The 21,420-nt window shown below is 46.9% G+C and overlaps 1 protein-coding gene and 2 non-coding genes across 3 annotated transcripts in view; 1 reads left to right on the top strand and 2 right to left on the bottom strand.

Annotated features, from left to right (window-relative positions):
• Positions 1-187: 187 nt before the first annotated feature.
• On the top strand, positions 188-259 carry TRNAP-AGG (transfer RNA proline (anticodon AGG)). Its single transcript has one exon. It is a non-coding gene; the product is annotated as a tRNA-Pro (tRNA).
• A 440-nt stretch (positions 260-699) lies between these two features.
• Positions 700-771, bottom strand: TRNAP-CGG (transfer RNA proline (anticodon CGG)). The gene has a single exon. It is a non-coding gene; the product is annotated as a tRNA-Pro (tRNA).
• Positions 772-3,759: 2,988 nt separating this feature from the next.
• Positions 3,760-21,420, bottom strand: part of LOC133342100 (WASH complex subunit 2-like) — a 30,003-nt gene continuing 12,342 nt past the window's right edge. Inside the window, 15 exon segments of the mRNA XM_061551035.1 lie at positions 3,760-7,607; positions 8,668-8,884; positions 9,693-10,871; positions 11,705-11,911; positions 12,660-12,737; positions 13,484-13,879; positions 14,386-14,515; positions 15,298-15,545; positions 15,758-15,847; positions 15,977-16,039; positions 16,768-16,940; positions 17,619-17,783; positions 18,196-18,255; positions 19,397-19,469; positions 20,618-20,712. Of these exon segments, the coding sequence (XP_061407019.1) occupies positions 7,480-7,607; positions 8,668-8,884; positions 9,693-10,871; positions 11,705-11,911; positions 12,660-12,737; positions 13,484-13,879; positions 14,386-14,515; positions 15,298-15,545; positions 15,758-15,847; positions 15,977-16,039; positions 16,768-16,940; positions 17,619-17,783; positions 18,196-18,255; positions 19,397-19,469; positions 20,618-20,712 (3,302 nt within the window). The 3' untranslated portion in view covers positions 3,760-7,479.

The raw sequence follows: 21,420 nt of genomic DNA, 5'->3' as shown, positions 1-21,420 counted from the left end.
GATGAACGTCGATATTTTTATAAATGGCACGGGGTGACCAAGTGGTTTGTAATAAGTAAGGCTGCGTGTTAAACTCAGACAGGGTGTAGGATCGGGGCTTGAGATGACTACTCAGAGAGATTTCTTGTTGAGTTTCACGGCGGAGGCTGATCTATATGAGGCCCGTGAGCGACGCTCTCTGTCGGCTGGCTCGTTGGTCTAGGGGTATGATTCTCGCTTAGGGTGCGAGAGGTCCCGGGTTCAAATCCCGGACGAGCCCAAGTTCGCTTATTTTTTTATAACAAATAAAATAAAACCTTTTTTATTTTCCGTCACATTCATTCACGTGTGAAATACACGCTACACATCACGCTTTTAGACGCGTTACGTGTAAATGCATCGCGCTAAATACAAATGATTGTTTTTCTCTGACGCATTCTCCGTCAGGTTTCATTGCCAGCTTTGGCGCCCTCCGCCGTCGAATCGTGGAATTGAATGGCCAACCACGCGGCAGAGTCGGCGACAAAACTTCCTTTGTTCAAAGTTTCAACTGCGGACCGCAACTTATTTAAGAACAAGCGCATTGGTGAATAAAGTCAACGTAGTTGTAAAACTAACATTTTGAATAGCACAACATTGCAAGTTTTTTTTTAAATCGCACGATATGTAACAACTTTGATAAATTAGTTTAACAAAAAAAAGCGAGCGTTTTTTTTTGCTGGGCTCGTCCGGGATTTGAACCCGGGACCTCTCGCACCCGAAGCGAGAATCATACCCCTAGACCAACGAGCCACGCCGGAGGTCAGCGTGACCACGACACCTACTCTGCACGATGTTCACAATGCAACATCCTTCACCAGAAGTGGCACAATTCCATTCATAGAGACCCATAGAGATACATAGAGATTACTCTTTGGTTATTTCGGTAAAGTCACGTATAAAGATAAAATAATAAATTAAATACTAGCATACGACGTTTCGATTGCAACACAAGCAATCATCATCAGGTATAAATGAAATAGAAACACAAATCTAGTATACTTAGAAATGGAATGTAATACAACAGAGAGTCGGATAACATAACAGTCAACACCCTTCCTGGTTGATTACATTCTTCCTGAGAATGCTAAATTTGAGAGAGAGATAAAACACAGAACCAGAGACATATAGACATATAAGCAGACAGATACATAGAGAGAGAACAAACATAGGCACACAGAGAAACCACGCCTCTGTGTCGAGGCCTTAGAGAAATTAGCATGTGAATGAGTAGCACGGTGAGTGGTACGGTGCGAAAGCTTGAAAAAATTAGGATACATAGAGATAGCAAAGCTGTAAACCCATACGGTTTACCCCGTATTCTTGTACGGGGAAATTGAGAATCAGGGGTGGGGAACATCATTTGGTCTGTTCCAGCCATCACATTAGGGGTGAGTTAATTAAATGTTTGACCAAATATAACAGGCTAATTTTGAAGTTGATCTCTTTGTATGGCCCGCGAATGATGTAGTAAATATCCAAATGGCCCTTGGCAGAAAAAGGGCCTAGACCAAGGAGCCACACCCGAGGTCATTGTGACCACGAGACCGCCTCTGCACGATGTTCACGATGCGACATTCTCCATAAGAAGTGGCCGAGTTCCATAAAAAAAAGTCTTTCTTTCTCAATAAACTCGATACATATACCGAGTTGCATACCATACTCATTGGCTGTGTCGGGTGATGGCGGGGTTAACGACACATTTATATTTACACAATCTAACAAACAAAAAAACCTGTTGGAATCTCATTTGCCAGTAAAAAATATGATAATTGTTTTTTTTTTACCCTTCTATCTGGTCCAACCCATGTGAGACTAGGCTCTAAGGAAAGCTGTCTCGGGTGTGGACCAATTAACTTCAAGGACAGTGCACATTATCAGTTATGTTTTTGTTTGCATTATGACTGCAGGTATTGTGGTCTATGCAAACATGACTCCTTGTAAAAAAACAATTATCAAAAAAACCTGAATTATGGATGCATAATAACAACCCAATAAAATACTTTTTTTTACAACGAATTCGTCAATAACACTGCCTTAAAATAAAAATACTGGAGATAAAAGGCGACGTTTCGGGAACTGTCCCTTCTACAGAGCACAAACTGCCAACGAAGCATCAACAAATGATTTGTTCAATAAAATTGGCGAGTCAAGAATCTCGTCTGTAGATTCTCACGCTCCCGCTCATATTTCTATGATCATAATAATTAGCCACGATCCATCCACTGCTGGATGAAGGGCTTCTCCGAGCCATCGTCTGTCTCGCGATGCAAAAGATCCATCGACATCCCACGGTGGACGTTTTCTCAGGCGAATCCCGACTTTGGCTGCCACTCCGTTGCTTGGCTTGACCACCGGGTCCATCATTCCTTCGAGTCAAGTTTCCTGCCCATGCCCACGAAGGTGGTTTTGTTCTCTGATCCGTGCATTCTTCATTGCCTCTCAGTGTAGCTGCAGACGAGGCGTTAAGAGAAGAAGATTCGCTATCACCACAGTTATTCAGAGCGACATTTAAATAAACTTGGTCACAACGTTGGATTGGCAAAATAAAGCCATTCATAGAGACGTGGACAATTTAAATAATGTATTACTGGTAGGAACCACCTGGTTCCACCAGCCCACAGGGGATTATTGTGTCCATCCGTCCGTCGTGCATCCAAAAATGTGAGGGGTCGGGCTGGGTGGGGAGGGGCTGGGTGGGGAGGGTGGGGAGGGTGGGAGGGGTGGGGCTGGGTGGGGAGGGGCTGGTCACCCCGTGGTGCCCTTATAAAATTCAACGTTTAACCTACTCACGCCGGCTTGTGCCAGCCCTCAGTCGGGCATATTTGCGGGATACACCACGCCGCCGTTGACCCTGGCCATTGACCGAGCAACCCAACGTTCCTACCAGCTCCCTCCGCAGGAATGTGTTTACTGAGCACATCCTCAATCAATGGGACTGAACCCCATGCTTTGATTCACCAAACAATACACAATCTAATAATATTTGTGTTGTTGAGTCGACAGGCCTTCCTGTATCGACGTTTCCCACCAGGAATTAAACATCAAATGTTATTTGTATTCCATGTCGCATAGCAGCAGAGTGGGATGCGTGTTTGATGCAAACGCCTGGACGATGGTAAAGCATGCGTGTAAGGATGCATCAATTCGCTGTTGTTTAGCCTTATTCCTCAAGGTTATCCCGACTGAGCCATTGGCATCACGTCATGGGACGAAACTATCCACTCGGATCTGCGCAAACATTGGTGTTCAAGAGAATTACCCACGGAAGCAGATCGCTGCCCCTTAAAAATACCTTCACAAGTGACGTTTGGTTCATACATTAAGCGGCAACACTTTCCCCAACCGCTCAGCCACCGAGAGTATAATGTTCGTGGCGTTGGTAAATTATAGGAATGCGATTTTCAATTTTAGGGGGTTTTTTTGTTTGCAATCAACGGTGACCAGGCTGAGACCATCAACTTGCTGCACTTGAGAATGCGACTTCGTGACAGCCGGTTGCCCGGATTTCGAACCAGGATCTAAGCGGTCTCAGCTGAGACATGTGCATGGAAAAATAATCAATGTTTTTCATTGTGATGTTTAGATATAGTGGGTTCACATGATACATGAAGCTACGAGTGGCTCGTGAGCATTCACCACGATGCAAATTTTTTATTTATTTAAATGAATCAGGACCCTCGAATCTCATGCAGGCTGGGGGTCGGGGGTAAGCATACGGATATTGATAAGACACCGAACCGCGACAGCATCATTTAAGTGTTAACACTTTATTGTCCATAAGTATGAAATAATTATTGTTGATCACATGAGATGAATTTACGTCGTCACATTTAATGAATCAATGATATAATACTTTAATGCACAGTACAATCAGAACAATTTTTTTAATTATAGCAAAGGCAGTTTTTTTTTTTACAGAAAGGAAGTTATTATATATATCAGTACCTAAAATTATGAATCAAATTGCACCTCGTGAAATTGTTTAAGGGCCGTAGAGACGTCCCCAGACCCCAGCCTTGAGACTTAGTGCATTCCTGTTATCGAGACGATGGGGCCTGCCTCATGGCATGTAATATCCAGCAATATTTTGCAAGGTTCCCGCCCGCTCTCAAGTTACGTGAGCCAGTGTTTTTATTTCGCCCCCGACAAGTTTTCCAGCACGATGTCCCACGTTATTTTTTAAATCCCAGCACGTGGTAGGGGACGAGTTTGCCACCACAACGTGCGCCGGGGGGTAACGACTCGAAAGTAACACAGGGGAGCATGAGAGCAGGACAGCACGAGTGTGAGAACTGAGGACGAGGGCTCGCGTATTCTGAAATATTCACAGGTCAATTGGATTTTTTTTTTAAACCACAGATTAGCTTTGCCAAGCACACAATTTCGTTTGCAAATTTAATATAACCCCCCACCCCCTCCAAAAGGAAACGAAAATTGTATGGATATTTATATTTACATACAAAAAAAGTGAACAGAATGTTATAAGCTGAAAAAAATCAAGTTAAGGTTTCATTATTATGATTTACAACAGCATGGCTCTTGAGAAACTCTCCAGATCTTCAGTCGACAGCATTATAGCTCGAAATCACTCGGGGGGGAAAAAATTAAAAAAGTACTTAATCTAAGTTCACACATTGTCTCTATAAAATGTGCTCCAAATACCTCTGAAGAGCATTTCGCTCCCAATATAAAGTCTCTGTCAACTTTTATCATCTGCTTTTGGTCAAGTTACATCTGCGTGCAATGTCTAGCCAAGCATTCAAGTTGGTTAATCCTATTGGCTCAATTAGGATAAAATGCGCGCATCTATGGACGTGTGCATCGCAACGGCTTCCTAATTTCAGTTACCACGTGTTATGCGGGTCAATCCGAACTTAATTTCACGTGGGTCTGTCAGGGGAAAAGCAACCTGGAAAATCTCTGCGCCTGGCAGTGGCTATTCGTCACATCCGTATTTCAAGCTACTAACAATACAGAATATATTCGGTGATAAATTAAGCCCGGGGTACCCAGATCGGTTTACAATGGATAACGTTCAGAATTAAATGTTTTTGTATTTTACCCATAACTTAATCCAAGTGCGTAATCGACGCCATGTCATGAGATGAAGAATCCATTTGAATCGCTCGGAAAAGTGCGCTGTGCCTTCGAAGATGAACCCAGAGAATATATTTTTCATAGGACTCTTGGTAAATCGTGGCCTGTCATCAATCACACAGTACGGGGTGCACTTTCCTGCAAATGTGCTACATAATTGTCACATGACAAACCGATATTCCATGTTTCTTTCGCTTTAAGCGTGTCCGGTTTGTGCAATATTGCGTATATATGGTCATCCTATTTTCACCCAAAATTCGCAACATGTGATTTGAACTCCCACATATGTGGCTACGCGGTCGGACGTGGGGCAACATTGTGTGTACTGTGCGAGCGACTTGGCCGGCAGTTGTCTCAGGCGGTTTCGCTTTGTGCATCAATGCTGCATAAAGTGAGGGAAACCTGTATACGTTTAGAAATTACATTTTCCCCAATGTCGTCCCAATTGCGCAATTACCGTGATGAGATCAAGAATCCATGCGGATTTCTCGCACGTGAGTGCATCAGCTCGGGCTTGCAAATGATCCATGGAAATGCTATGGGGGTATCAATTTCCCACCGGCCCTACCATCGCGAGAAATGTTCATTGCACGAGTCAAAATTATGTTTTTAATTGTCCTCAGTTGATTTTTTTACTAATTTAAGTGCCAAAACCAAACCTAAAAGTTATTTGTGACTGGGCTGTGACCAAGACTTGAAAACTCAGTTTAATCACAGGCAACTCTCTGCATTCAAACTGGGGCCCTGAGAGTGGGCACATGGGTTTATGTGAACCAACGACCAATTTCCCGGTACACCAAGGAGGCCGTTTCAGAATGTGTGAAGTTTGCGAGCCACTCGAAAAAAAAATGTGACATTGAATCACGAAAAATGACTCCTTTGACCACAAAGCGTGAGCAACATGCGACGATGACATTAACCAGACACCAATTTGTCCACGTACATGTGTACGTACGTACATACGTACACATTTGTAAATCGCTGCTGAGTGAGGGCCTCTCCAAGCAGCACAGGTCGAGGGGGTTATTTAACCGTACTTCACCATACGATGGTCCATACGGACTGGTGAAGGTGGAGAACATAGACATGCAATCATGGAAGTAGAATACGATGTGTTTTGCTGCACCGATTTAACGTATATAAATATTGCAAGTGTAATATGCCATAGTAATCCAGGTCATCGTAATTAGTAAGGCAAGGCATTCTTCCATTCTGTGTAATGCTGGATTCTAGGTAACAAACGTAAGCAGCAAGTGTTATTTAAAAAGATTTCTTCAAATGTAAAGTATTATTACAATATCATTTAATTTTAAACAGAGCTCTTGGTTAAAGTGTCATTTCTATAAAGCCTCCGACTAACATGTGCACGTCCCTCCGTACAGATCTGAATTTACCGACGGCAAAAAGCCAAGAGCAGCCTCTTCCCACCATACAGGGAACAGCCAAGCCAGGGAGAGCGACTGGCAACCTCAGACCACCACCCTGCCAGCACTTTTTTTGGGATGGTAAACATTAAGAAAGTAACGGCTGCCCCGATTCGAAACAGAAAAAAACATGAATTCCTACGCTTACGTGCACCAAATCATGCGTGCAAGAGATTTTTTTTGCACAAAATGCACCATCACATTTTGGCTAACGGTGAACGACGGTGTACGAACGAAACAAAAGATTAAATACAAGACTGAAAAAATGGCGACAAAAATAATTGAATCGTGACAATTCAGTGAATCAATGGGGAAAGGGGGAATGGTGAATCCGTTAGATGCCGAGTAAAGGTTAGAAAAAGAAAATGGTCGCATCTGTCGCTTATGACAATAATGATTAAACCCCCCCCCCCCATGCCAAATTCAGATGTATTGTGAGGACAGAGTTTCACTGCTTGGCACGGAAAACAGCCAGTGGGAAACCGCCATGACCGTGAGGGCCCCACACGTGCTGGTGCGGACCGGGTGTGCCAGTGGAAACGGGGCTTTTTGTGTCACCTGTCTCTAGAAGCCTATTCTCCCCAACTTCTAATTGACGAATAGAAATGTCCGAAAGCTCACGGCATCCCTACGTGTTCCCTCCCTCCCTCTCCACGTGGGTCTTTTGGTCGGGCTTCTACAACTGCTCGGTGCGCGGCAAGTCAAAAGCGGCATTGGTGTCAAGAATTTTCGTTACATCTGTGTACCTTCACCGTAGCCTCCTCTAGCAGTAATATAATCACATCTCGGTACTGCGACTGCCGACCACCAGCAGCACAGGTTAGAAAAAAGCAATGCTAGACTGCAGCTTCTACCCTGGAAATAAAAGTGCCATTTGTGTGTTTTTTAACATACATATATATAAAAGACGTTACGATGTTTTGTTTTTATCTCTTCTTCATGGGCCACCGAGTGCGTTGAGTGGGTCGGTGAAAATGGTGTCCACTTTGTCTTTCTTTGGCTCAGCCGGTCGTGACGGCGTCGTTTTCTTTGAAGCGGCGGAGCTTTCCACCACAAAGATGTCATCTGCCGGGGGGGGGGGGGGGGGGAATAAAAAAGACAAACGGCGGCAAGTTTCAACAAAGCTTTGGTGTATATCACTACTACTTACCGGACTCCTTTGCCTCACACGATCGAGTACGTGGTCCACTCTTTGCATGAAGGTGGCCGGGTGGCTCAGAGGTCCAAGATATTAGACTTGAATACAGGTGTTTAAACATTCATGACAAAACAAGGGGGCCCGAGTACAGAAAATGCTCGTAAAGTCTGGTAGGCTGGGATTTTAATTATACCCAAAATGTCGTGAGAGAGAAATGGATAGACCGGTGTTCAAGTGAGCTTAGAACACAAACTCATGCTGTTGCTAGGGATTATGTCCTTACTCCCAATACACCAGCCATGCAGCTGCCAGGAAGACAACCCTTATGCAACATGGCCTGAGGTCATCACTCCATGCCCAGATTCTCAATTATGGCGATCTGGTCTCAATTCATCATAAATTTGGGCCTCGCGTGGTAACCCTACCATGGTGGCGAGATGTGAACTACCTCGCCTGGTATACAGGAGGTCGTGAGTTCGATCCCGACCCTGACGTCTGTATGTTTGGAGTTTGCATGTTTTCTCCATGGTCGTGTGGATTTTTCTCCGGGTCCTCCGGTTTTTACCTCCACATTTAGAAACATGCATTTAAAGTATTAAGCTGCAATGAATTTCCACATGAAAAGCCACTTCGTTGAGCTATCGTTTGTAGCCAGGTTGCTTCTGAAATAGAGCTATATAGCTCAATGGGCCTTACCTGTGAAATAAAAATTGTTTAGTTTAGTTCATGATAATAGTTTTTTTACCATTTTATCTGGCAATAAAACTGACACCTTTTTCTACAAGGAGTCATGTTTGCATAGACCACAATCCCTGCAGTCGTAATGCAAACAAAAAACATAACTCTGATAATGTATGCACTGTCCTTGAAGTTGATTGGTCCACACCCGAGACAGCTTTCCTTAGAGCCTGGTCTCAATTATCATATTTTTCTACTGGCAAATGAGGTTCCAATGGTGTAGTTTAGTTCAGTTTAGTTTACACGCACCAAAGTCGGCATCAAAGACGGAAGCGCTTGCTGGCTTGGCGAGGTTGGACGGCGGTCGTGGCGTCCCCTCTCCAGACACCGCCGCCTTCTTTGTCTTCGACCCGGGCCCAGGGAAGATGTCTCCGAAGATGTCGGCGTCATCGTCGTCATCGAGAAACACGTTCTTGGGAGTGTGCGACTTTGGCTTGGCCTTGGCCGCCCCCCCAAATATATCGTCCTGGAAATGAGCAAGCAAGCGTGCAAGATCACAGTTTCACTTAGCGCTTGTTCAACATTACGAGGTACGAACCGTAAGCTAAAATGTTAACAAAATACTTTCTCTGAGAAATAACACTTTGATGTGCTCCGAGGGTGGAGACACTTCCAACAAGTTTTATTACAATTTCCTTACATTTTATTCCAATTGGGATCAGGTGGCATAGTGAAGTATCCATTGAGAACCGACTTCCATAAACATTAATGCATGCATGAATTCTCTTTTTAAATTAGTTTAGGACTTTTTAAAGACGACAGGTGTCATCTTTGAACATTCATAAATTATGTTTTGTCAATTGATTCAGGATTCTTGGTTGAGTTTGTAAATGACGGATTCGAGATGACCCTCTAGGAAGAAGAAAAATATATATTAAAAATAATAGATAACATTAATTAAATATTAAACAATTAAAATGTTTTAATGCCAGTGTTAAAATAAATTGAATAACCCCATGTCCTGACTTTTGGGCCATCCTGTACAACGCCCTTTGTCAACGCACTGCTGGACGAAAGTAACCTGACACTGTTTACTTCACCACTCTGGTCAGTGGAGGTCAGTGAAAGGTGGTTTGGGGGCAGGATCGGTTCAAATATCACTCGACACCAAAATTAACCATGGCCTGGAATCAAACGCAGGTGACATAGCCACAGCGTAGTGAGCTAACCAATGCACCACCACTCTCCGCGACCAAGCTTATTAGGGGGGTGGGGGGATGGTCTATAGCGAAGGTCCAGTCACGATCCCTGAGAAGAGAGCCCTCTGCACACACCTGAGCAATGCCAGTCGCCGACGCTTTGCTGCCGCTCTTCGGTCGCACCTCTGATACTTTCTTGGTGCTGGCACCAAACAGACCGTCATCGTCGTCCGACTCGCTGAACGTCAGATCTTTCCTCTGCGAGTCGTCCTCGGAGCCGCGCGCCCCGCCAAACAAAACCGTGCCGTAGCTCTGGCTCTCAAACTCGGGCACCACTGCCATTTTATCCTCGGGCTCTTCCCGTGGCGGTTGGCTCGACTCGGCCGGGTCCGATATTTTGGCGCCAGGCTGCACGCTCTTGGGCTTCGTCAGACCGGCAAACAAATCGTCATCGTCCTCATCATCCAACAACGCAGCCTTCTTGTGCACCGCTGCGTTTTTGACCGAGTCTTGAAACAGGGCGTCGAGGGCATCAGCTGCAGATTTGGAATGCGGCTCCGCTGCAGTGGTGGCGGTAGGCTGCGGTGACTGCGCCACCTTCGGCTGCTGTGGCACAGCACGCACTTTCGAAGCCTTGGGAACATCGCCAAAGAGGTCATCGAAATCAAACGGATCGTCCGAGCCGATTCCCAAAGCCTTGGCGCCACCAACGACTTTAGCACTGCTTCCAAATAAGGCCGATGGTCCCTCCTCCTCTGCACTCGCTTTCGAAGGCTTTGACAGCGGCGCGAATAAGTCATCGTCGTCGCTGAGGACGGGCCGTGACCCTGTGGTGGATTTTGTCTGCTGCGCGGTGATCACTGCGGGCTTCCTCGCCTTGCTGCCGCCAAACAGCTCGTCGTCTTCGTCCGACAGGAACATGTCGAGCGACTTTGGCGGTTTGCTCGCGGCTGGTTTTTTTAATCCCTCGTCAAAAGCTCTCGCGTTCACGGCATTGGCGTCGGCTTTAGCTGGTGTCGAGCTCTCAGCGGACGGTCCCTGCCCCGGCTTCACCGATTGGCTCGGCATGCTCACAACGCCTTGGAGAGGAGACGGTACGTCGGCTGGAACCGCTGGTGGTGGTGAGAAAGCCGGTCCTGCGATCAATGGAGATGGCCGCGACCTCGCGTCCTTGTCTTCGGAAGGCGACAGCGAAAGCGATGGAGACGTGGACGTGGATGTGGACGGCCCGTCCGGCTCGTCAGACTTCTCGCTTGACAGGCGGAGTCCGGCGCGAGTTGGCGGCCGTCTATTCCCACCCACCTTCGCTCGGTTCTGAAGTGGAAACACAACAAGGTGGTGGTTGGATGTGATTCTCTTATGTCGGACACCACAGAGCTATCTCTGAGATTTAGCACTTCCATACTCACTCTGCATGTCAAGAGCAATGTTATTCGCATTAGAGTCAAGGCAATATTTTTTATTACCCAACCTTAAATTTGACCTAATCAAGCGTGTGCGATAAAACCATAAAACACTACACTCGTTACCGCAGTTTAATCACGGGGGGGGGGCACCATGGTCGCGAGATGTTAACTACCTCGCCTGGTATACAGGAGGTCGTGGGTTCGATCCCGACCCTGACGCCTGCTGCTGTATATGTGGAGTTTGCGTGTCTCTATCTCTCATCATCATCACGATGGCTAGGAGATGTTAACTACCTCGCCTGGTATACAGGAGGTTGTGGGTTCGATCCTGACCCTGACGCCTGCTGCTCTATATTTCGAGTTTGCGTGTCTCTCATCATCATCATGGTGGCTAGGAGATGTTAACTACCTCGCCTGGTATACAGGAGGTTGTGGGTTCGATCCTGACCCTGACGCCTGCTGCTCTATATTTCGAGTTTGCGTGTTTCCCCTGTGGTCGCGTGAATTTGTCTCCGGGTCCTCCAGTTTTCCCCTCCACGTTTAGAATCAACATCACGCGTTTAGAGCATTTGGCCGCTATAATTGTCCGCACAATGATAAGCCACTTCGTTCAGCTATCATTTGTGGTCCAGGTCACTTCTGAAAAAAAGCTATATAGCTCAGTGGGCCTTAAACTGGTCAAATAAAAAATTGTTTAGTTTGTCTTAACGGGCCGGATTTTCTCTGGCCTGGGACTCGTACCTTGCCGAGGCTGTGCAGAGTGTCTGCTTGTGCCGGCCGCTCAAAGCCGATTGTTGCCTCCTCCGGCCCCGACCCGGGCGACGATTTCACCGACACCGCCCCCGCTGCTTCCTGGTTGGCTGGCTGGTGGGACGAGGTCAGCGGTGGGCGGGGCTTGGGTTTGGGGCCATCAGGCAGCAGTTTGGCAGGGTCTATGGCCAAGCTGGCCTACAGGAAATACACATTCGGCAGAAGACATCGGGCACATTTTCACGTGATACGAGCCAAGGAAACACGCATACATCACAACATCAAAAGTAAAATAACAGCTAAATGAGACGTACGGGAGGTACCCCCGCTTACCACGGGGGTTTTGCTCATGGAAATTGGCCCGTAAAGCGAATTTGCTTCAAGAGGGAGTAATTTTCCCAAAGAAAGGTGGGATTGCTGTTCCAGCCTGTAATTTTATTGTTTAATTTATTAAATGTGTTGTGTTTATATAGTATTTCTATAAATATGTTACGTGTGACAGTCATTTATTTAAATATAAAGTGTGTGAGAGTTAGAGAGATATGGCGAGTGAGAAAAATATTAGATGGTGAGATGACGCGATGCACACAAAGATGCCAGAACAAAGACTGAGGAAGAGGAATGCAGACCGAATATCACAGTGCACATCAGTACCAGCAATATAGTTCAACAGTACTAGCTCCCAGCATCACCCAACAATGCTGCCAACAGAAAAGTAGTCCGTCACGTGCTAGACTCACGTTATAGCAGGTAGTCTGAAACTCGCTAGACTCACGTTATAGTGAGTAGTCCATTACACACTAGACTGGTATTATAGCGAGTAATCTGTCATGCGCTAGACTTCCGTAAAGAAAAACCGTGTTAAAGCGAAAACGCGTCGTTTGAACGCGTGTTAAACGTGGGTTTACTGAGTACGTACGGTATTTATTATTTCATGAGATTTTACCTGCAGCTTCCCGATGGCTGTTGACGGGGGTTTTGATTTGGACGGAGGCAGGCTGGGCGTCGGCAGTTCCGAAGGATTCTATAGCAACGTACATGAACAGCGTGAAAACATTACATCACCGAAATGTACAGAAAGATAAATAATCATAATAGTAATAATCATAACAAGAGATGCTGCTGCTGCGGTGTTGATGGTCAGCACACTGGATTTCCAGAGGCTGCCGATTTGACCTCCTGTCACCGTAGTTGAAGTTTCTTCTTCTCCCCCCTACCCTCTATCCTGCCAGCATGAGCAATGGCTACACCACAGACAGTTGATTGGCAGGTCATGTTTGGTTGGACAAAGTGTGGGTACTCCCCCATGCTTCCAAGAGGTCTGGCCAGTGTGGAAGACGAGACCAACATACCCTCTAAGCAGCGCTCTCCTCTCTCGAGCTCCGTCTCGTGGAGGCCCTTCTGCCAGCAGTGGAGTGAGCAAGACAATTCAGAGCTGCACCTCTACCGTTGCTCTCCGATTGTCACCACTGGGTAGTGCTCAACTGTTCCCACAGTGATGAAGGGGGGGCTTGCCCACACACAGCCCCCCAAGGCATAAGGCAGCTGACTATATTGTGCCGATGAGTCCTAACAATGAAGAAACCGGTACACCCTCTAGACCAGTGTTCTTCACTAATTTTCAGAGAGGGGACACTTTCGCCACCAGGGGCCGCCAGTGGCCCTGCAATGAAGAACCCTGCCCTAGAAAAGCTCTCGAGAGCTACTTTGGCGGTAGGCCCTTCTGCCAGCAGCGGCACAGTGTAAGCGTATGCAGTGCTGCACCTTTACCTTTCCCGATTTCGTAAACAGGTCCACGTCGGGCTCGCCCTCCTGCTCGCGACTTCGGCTGAACAAGAACTCCTCGTCGTCAAACACGCCCGGCTTGGCCGCCTTCGTCGTCGCCTGCGGTGGCGGCGGCTGCTTCGCGCCAGCTCCGTCCGCGGAGTTCACGCGCGGCGCTGCCTGCGGCTTTTTGACGCCCACACCAAAGAGGTGGCCAGCGTCAACGGAGTCTCCGTGACCACCATCGGCACCCCTGTCGTCGCCGTCTTCGTCATCGCTGTCGAACAGACTGAGCACCTTGGGCTTGGCCGTGCCGGGTTTGGGGACGGAGCTGGTGAGTGGCGGGGGGAGCCGGTCCTCGTCCTCCTCCCAGTGCGCCTCCAGCGGCTGCCCTTTCGTCTTCTGCGGGGAGAGAGCAGCCCGAGTCATCGGGGATCGGCCGAGATGCGAGTTGTAGCACTGGAGGTGCTCATGGTGGTTCTGCTGCTGCTGTTGGTGGCGAGGGTGGTTCTGATTGTGGTGGTGCTGGCGGTGGTAATGGTGCTGTGGGTCTGGATATTTTACATTATTGTGTCGATTAATCCATTATCAACACATGTTGGGTTTTAAATTCACTGGGGGGAAGGTGGTGGAGGCTGGGTGGTGTTGGTGACGAGAGGCACGAGGGGAGGGGGTTCTGTGGGGGCGCCGTGTGTGTGTGTGGGTGTGTGTGGGGGGCGGCACCGTGTGTGTGTGTGTGCGTGTGTGTGGGGGGCGGCACCGTGTGTGTGTGTGTGCGTGTGTGTGGGGGGCGGCACCGTGTGTGTGTGTGTGCGTGTGTGTGGGGGGCGGCACCGTGTGTGTGTGTGTGCGTGTGTGTGGGGGGCGGCACCGTGTGTGTGTGTGTGGGGGTGCGTGGGGGGCGGCACCGTGTGTGACGGTGCCGGCGGCCGGGCGGCCTCGGGGGCCGCGGCGGGTAGAGACGCGGCGAAGAGCGCAGAGCTTCCCTCCGCATCGTCGGCGTTGTCCTCGAACAGCAGCGATGCCCGGCCCGGCTTGCTGCACACGGCACACCACGTCCAGAATACCTCTCACGATGGCTGTGGCTACTACTAGTCATGTGCCAACTACTCAAGTCTGCAAGCGAACTGGAAAATATATTTCACTTCATCCAGTATGCTACTAGTCACGTGACTACCAGAGTTTGCCGGAGAACTTAAAAATATTCTACGAGGGGAACAACTGCATTGTGCTGGTCCGACAGGTACAGATCCGTGCATTTCTGTCAAGGTGTGTAACACCTGCGCATCAGGATCAAATTAGTCCAACTGTTCTATTGGCAATGTTATGCAAGATGATTTAACGAGCTGACCTCGTCAGATCTCGGAAACTAAGCAGAGTTGAGCCTGGATATTGCTTGGATTGGTGATCGCCGTGCATAGCACAGCTGTTATAAGCTACTGTGGGGCTACGTTGCAGGCAGCAGAATGCAATGCAGCAAAATCAATTGTTGTACTGCACTTTCGTATTATCGTGTCTATGCTCCCTGCTTTCACCACCTCACCATTGACCAGGCATGGTGAAGTATGGTCAAACAACTCCCACGACGCCAAAGGGGTGTGGAGGCCCTAATCTGGCAGCAGATTGACAACACGGGCCGAATCTCTTTTACTCATGAAAGACTCATCTGCAGGAGGGTCCTGCACCGAGAAGTTTGGCCAATTCCGCTCATGATCTTTCAGCTTTAATAGCGGGATGAAACCGGATTTGATTAACATTTCACGAGGATGCCGCAACCCCGAGCGAAGGCTTCCACACGTTGGTTGGCGCTGAGATTTCACCTGGCCGGTTTTGGCGCCGCCACCGAAAAGAGGTCGTCATCCCCTTCGTCGTCATCGTCAAATAACCCCGTCCCCGCGCGTGGCTTTGACGCCGGAGGTTTCGCCGCCGCCATTGCCGGGACAGCTGACTCCGCCGCTGCCTGGCTGGGGGCCTTCCGTGCCACCGGGGCTGCTGGAGATGTCCCGGCGGCTTGGGCTTGAGGTTTCTCCACCTTGGCTCTGGGTATACTGGCGGAATCCCACAGGTCCTGAACAGAATATACGGACAACGGTACAACGTCGCGTTTCTGACTCGCCGGGCACCAGAGATGTGTTTTAAGCTCGGATATCTGAGCATCTGTAGAATGTTACAATTCCGACCGTGGACAAATTTGTCACTGGACACACTTGACTGTGCTTTAGAAGTGAATTCACATGACGTTATAGCACAATGAGAGCTAAAAGATAGAAATAATCTTACTTCGTCGTCAGAAAAGAGGCCGGCGGTGGCTTTCGGTTTGGTGCCTTCGTTTGAAGGCTTCTGAGTGGGTGCCGTTGAAAAGAGATCACTCTGGTGAAACCAGAAAACAATCGAGCAGAGTTTTAATTTCAAGACAGTCTCGGCGATGACCGACAAGTAATCGTTACAGTGCTCGGAATCACATTAAATTATCCAAAAGATGTGAATCAGCGACCTTACCTCGTCGTCATCATCATCAAAGAGGGAGGAAGTAACCTTGGGTTTAAGTGGCTGGGTGGACGGCTGTAACAGAACGGATTTTTTTTCGATTGGTGAGCACACGTGAATTAAGGTATTCACAGTCGCATGTGAATTTCACTCCATCTTATCACGCAGCAAGAGTTTTGTGAAAATCGCCGGTGTGAGATAGCATTTGTATCTCCGTAGAAATCTGTCCCTGGGGTTAAAATATTCGATTATTTGAACACCCCCCCCACACCCCCCGTGGTAGTTTAATCCCCCAGGCAGTTTTGAGACTTCTTCTCGTCACGTATCTATAATTATGGTGGGAGTTTGCCGATTTACAATTATAAACATTTATATTTATTTGTAAGGCGCCTTCCACGAATGTCCCAAGGCATCTTGAGTCAAAAGCACTGAACAAAGTTGTAAGTATTCTGACCCCGGGGTCGAAATTGTGTGATGTTAAAATACTATCTTACACCGGCAAGGAGGTTCTGAGAGATTCCACTTCACAGGCGTAGCGGACGGACGCGCGCTCACGACCGCAGCGCACACGGCCGTGCATTCAGCAGCAAAGACAAATATCCCCTTATAGCCTTAACAGACTTTTGGGGCAAGTGCTGTCAGCGAGAGCACCTATGAAGGCCAGCACGGCACACGAAGGGAGTGGGTGGTCACAGCACCACGCCCGCTCGCCTTTGTCCTGAGCGGGAATCGAACCCGGGTCGCCGGGTTTGTAGAGCAGCGCGCATACAGCAGCACACGCGGCGGCAAACACGCACGACCACCTTGCTCTGCTGGCTCGGGGCTGGCGACACCTTGGCGGTGTCCGTCCTGGACGGGAGGGTCTTTGTGGATGGCGGCTTGAAGCCGAAAAGGCCTCCACCGTCATCTCCGTCAGTGTCGGCATCCTCGTCTGCAAACAGACCTTGGCTGGGCTTTGCCCTCGGAGCCTCTGCAACTGCTGACAGGCCACGGATAATAAATAGGACGTCTTAAGCAAAGCCTAAGTAGTGTTCTGTGCCCTTTAAATCAGCATCGGCCAGGATTAATCTGGATGAAGGCGTTCCAAAGCCGTCACTATTTCTTAAGATTCTGCGGAGTAATAATGCACCGAGCACCTGCATACAAGCTGATTTCATCGCTCGATCTCCATGATTGATTTCTTCTCGAGCCCATTCCCTTTGTTAGCTGTCATCCTGTCATCAACCCTTCTAGCGATGGGTCTTACAAAACCCCACTTAACTTTTATCGGTCAAAACGCTGGATGGACGGAATCCAAATAATGTCGCAGGAATGCATGAATTGAATGTATCTAACACGGCGTTACAATAACTAATGAAGATGACCCAATAGAAATTTTAATTTAGTATAAAGGTTATGTTGCTGTTAAAGACCCACACGTTAGAAAACCAGGCAAAGTGATAAAATCATCTTCCAAAACTCGAAGTCATAAACCATAAAAACAGAAATAATTGAAAATACACATATACATTTTCCCCTGACTGCTACCCATCAGCTTTCGCACTGCAATTTATTGCCGAAGACAGACGCATGTTGGAAGGCTTTACGACATCCATGCGTAGCACGGTTATTCTAACTTGTTCGGCGTTATTTTTCCTGTAAATACGGACAGCACCTGCTTTGGTCTGCTTGCCAGCTCCACCGATTCCCGCGAAGAGGTCACCCTCTTCGTCGTCGCTGAACAAAGTGGAGGCCGGCTTCTTCTCCGGCTGGGATTGCACGACCTTCGGCACCTCCTGGGCCACGGGCTGCGGCTTCGGAGGCACAAAAATGCCCTCGCCTGACGGAACGGTGTGAGGGCGTCATCAAGGGAGGTTTAATCGACTTTCAGGTGAAAAACACGGGCCTTGGGAGGCTGAACCAATTGGTCACGAACCGCAATCGATTATGCTCGTGATGCACATGCTGTCAGTTACACAATAACTAAATTAACTTGCAGGAAAATCAACAAGTTTAATAGGAAGGATACATATTAATTTATGATATCAACGACTCATTTGTTTTAATCTGCACCAATCATTTGTTAGGTAATAGGATGCGTAAAAGAAGATTCACGATGAGGATATTTAGCAAAAAAGGATGACACGACTATTGTGAACTTTATGAAGTACGACGAAAAGTAGCATCGCGATATCGCGGCAAAACCTCCGTGTGAACATCTCTCGGCGCAGTGGAGAAAGAACGGCACTGACCGGGAAATAAGGACACGGCACCAGCTGGGATTTTTTTCCCAGATTTCGTTAACGTCCGATCTGCCATCGCACGCAGACACACACAGAAAGCAGTAGCCGTTGGGATTTTAGCTTCAATTGCAACCGACGACTTGGTGATCACAAACACACATGCCTGGTAAACATTAATGATGGCTCCATAAAAATATTTTCCTCTCAAATTAGCAATAGTGTGGCATCATAAGTTTTAGAGTATACAATGCAAAGTGTGAGATTTTATCCCAAGGGAAGATGTGCTAATTATTAGGATAATTTTCACATTTAAGCTGTACTTATGTGGGGGTGTGTGTTTATTGCGGTTGAAGAACTTTACCAATGTATTTAAAAATGTATATTTGTAATAATTTTTATAATTTAAGAGAACCGTTGGCGTCACCATCGATGAGACATTTAGTAGCCGAATGACACCTTTTGTGACACTTTTCCTAGATTGTAAGCTAAATCCTATCAATTATGGAGATTTTTTTATTTCTCAATACATTCTCTACATTGCACAGATAACAGCTCAGCTGGTTAATGCAGTCCCATAATCGTTAATCAAATAAAAGCGAATCTTAAGCTCACATTACCTATCGAATAATTCCGTATAAGAACTATAATTTTTTCGTACAAATGTTGCCATGAAAATAAAGGTCAGAATTGGACATAACAAATGAAACCGTATAAATGAGACAGAAACATGTGACAGATTAGACAGTGAATAAGAAAGTATAAAACGAGACTGACAACACAACAAGATGTGACACTAAAAATGAGATGGACAGTGGAAACTAGACTGACATAATAAAAACAAGCAAAACACGCTGTGCAAAGGTACACAACGCAAGCAAGAGAGTACAAACAAGACAACTAGCACAATCGAGACAGATATTATAGAGCAGACAGCATGGGCAAGAGAAACAGTACAGAGGCAGACAGTACAAATGAGAAAGTGTAACACAGCCGCCAGTACAAATGAGACAAACATGACATCGGGGACACCGCAGACAAGGCAGTTCAAAACGAGAGAAATAAAAAGTATTTCTAGAGTTGATTCGTGATTGTGAATCGTGGCAATCGAATCAAGGGGTAAACGAAAGGAGTAAGTTACAGCGTAACGTTCAAAGGCAGCGGGTGCGTTCACAGGAGCGGGTAGCGAGCAGCACACACACACACACCACACCTTTCTTAGTCTCTGCAGGGACAGGCACAGTCTTTTCTTCAGTCCTCACTTCCTCATCAAAGAGCCCGCCCTCCTTTGAGCGACACAGCAAGAAGCACCATCACATTTTAGTCAGGTAGGCAACACCTTCCGCGGACCATCATCAGACACAGGGTGATACAATGCCTCCTGCAAAGTCCCGAATGGTCGCTTTCTTGATATGACACCAACAGCACTATTGGAACAAAGTTGGAATAAAATTGTATTTTTTTTAGCATGATGTACAGTTGCTCTGCTAGCAGCAGGGCCAACTGTGAGGGTGGTGGTCTTTGTTTATTATTGCCCAGATGTGCTACTGGAACTACGTCCTAATACAGAGAAGTCATTCACATCTCTTGCAGGACAGTGCAACCCTTTATGTTAAGAGCATGGCCCATAGAAGCGGATATCACAGAACTAATTTTAACATCACTTCAAGCGATTTCTGTGCCACACAGTAGGGAGTAGAACGTATCCATCCGTTCTGCACCAGAGTAATGCCGTCGCATGCAAGCCAAACTGAAATTTTTAATCAAAGCTTAAACCAAACTTAAGACAGAACCAAAGTTAACGTGATGGTGTTGTGCAGTCATCGGTACCACCCAGTTGAACCACAACTCAGTCAATGTCCATGGGTCTCTATGCAAGTTTGTGGATCTCTATGCAAGTCACAAAATAAATAAGCAGACAATATGCCTCCTTCACATATCTGTTCCTACACAGAAAATATATTTTTACACATCCAATCAGCCACACAGCCTTCTGGGTGTGCATAATTTCATTAGCATTGATTCAACATAAACTCTCAACCAGTTTCAACAAAGAGTGTCTCATCAGTTCTCAGGCTTGCTGGAACTCAAGCTGGTGAACTGCCAGATGTTTCTAGGCAAAGACTCTCTCTGTTAGATTTATGTTGTATGCTATGTAAGTCTCTGGGCCTTCATGAGTTGCATCTCTATAAGAGTCCATTGGTGACTGTGTCAAGACTACTCAAGTGTATTCAATTGGTACCGGGTATAATCAGTGGAAATTGTCTGGATTTGAACCCCAGGATCAGCAGTGCCACCAGGCGAACGCTCTTAACCTCCGAGCCACCCAGGTCACCCTCCTTCAAGGGGTAGCCCTAAGGAGCCACATCAATTGAGCGTGCCAAGTTCACGAGCAGTGGAAGCGTTGCGTCCCGCGTGGTAGGCGTTGCGGTACCTCGTCGTCGTCAAACAGGCCCTTGCCACCCGAGAACATCCCCCTGGTGCTCGCAAAGGGGGACTCGTCTTCATCTTCCGGGGCTGCCAGCATGTCTGGGGAGAATAGGGGGAGGGGGGTTCAGGTAGGGATTTCTTGGAGTTTCTCTCACTTGATACAGCTGTCGTGCTGTGGCTGTTCCACCTGAAGACGGAAGCTTGTGTTGCCTCCGAAACGTCGTGATTTTTATTTTATTTTTATTTTACTTTTATTAATTTTAATTTTTTACCTACGTGACTTTACTGAAAAAAACCTAAGAATATGAATCCTTGCAGTCACGAAAGCTTCAAATCTAGAATTAGGTTCAGGGTTAGTTGAAGTTAGTGACAGCAAACAACCGACGGCAAAACTAAAAACATTAATCGAGCATATAATCATGGAATCATCTCGTACACAAAGCCTATGAAATAATAACAAAGCAGGCATGGAACCATGCAACACCCCCAACTGCCGCTCATCTACGAACTGCCAAGATTCGTGGTGGCAATTCAAAGATACGTTTTTGTCTCATGTTTACAACACCTACCCTAAATGTCAAGTTATAATTTATATTTCATAGAAATCATAAGCAATCGATTGTCACATGTGCTACTTGATTTTAATCCACAAATTTCCATATCATTATAAGCCTATTTAATGTGATGGCTGTTTTATGCAGTAATTGGTGACCTGGTCCTTATGCCATGACCTTGATAAACTTGAGATCCGATTTTCCCAGATATGCCTCAAGTGTATTTTATAAGGAGGATCCTGCATTGGGATGT

The sequence above is a fragment of the Lethenteron reissneri genome, chromosome 13 (assembly GCF_015708825.2).
Source record: "Lethenteron reissneri isolate LAM-NWPU_2019-01 chromosome 13, ASM1570882v1, whole genome shotgun sequence".
Classification (NCBI taxonomy): Eukaryota; Metazoa; Chordata; class Hyperoartia; order Petromyzontiformes; family Petromyzontidae; genus Lethenteron; species Lethenteron reissneri.
Note: the sequence above shows the minus strand (reverse complement) of the source record. Positions and strands in the feature narration are given on the sequence as shown.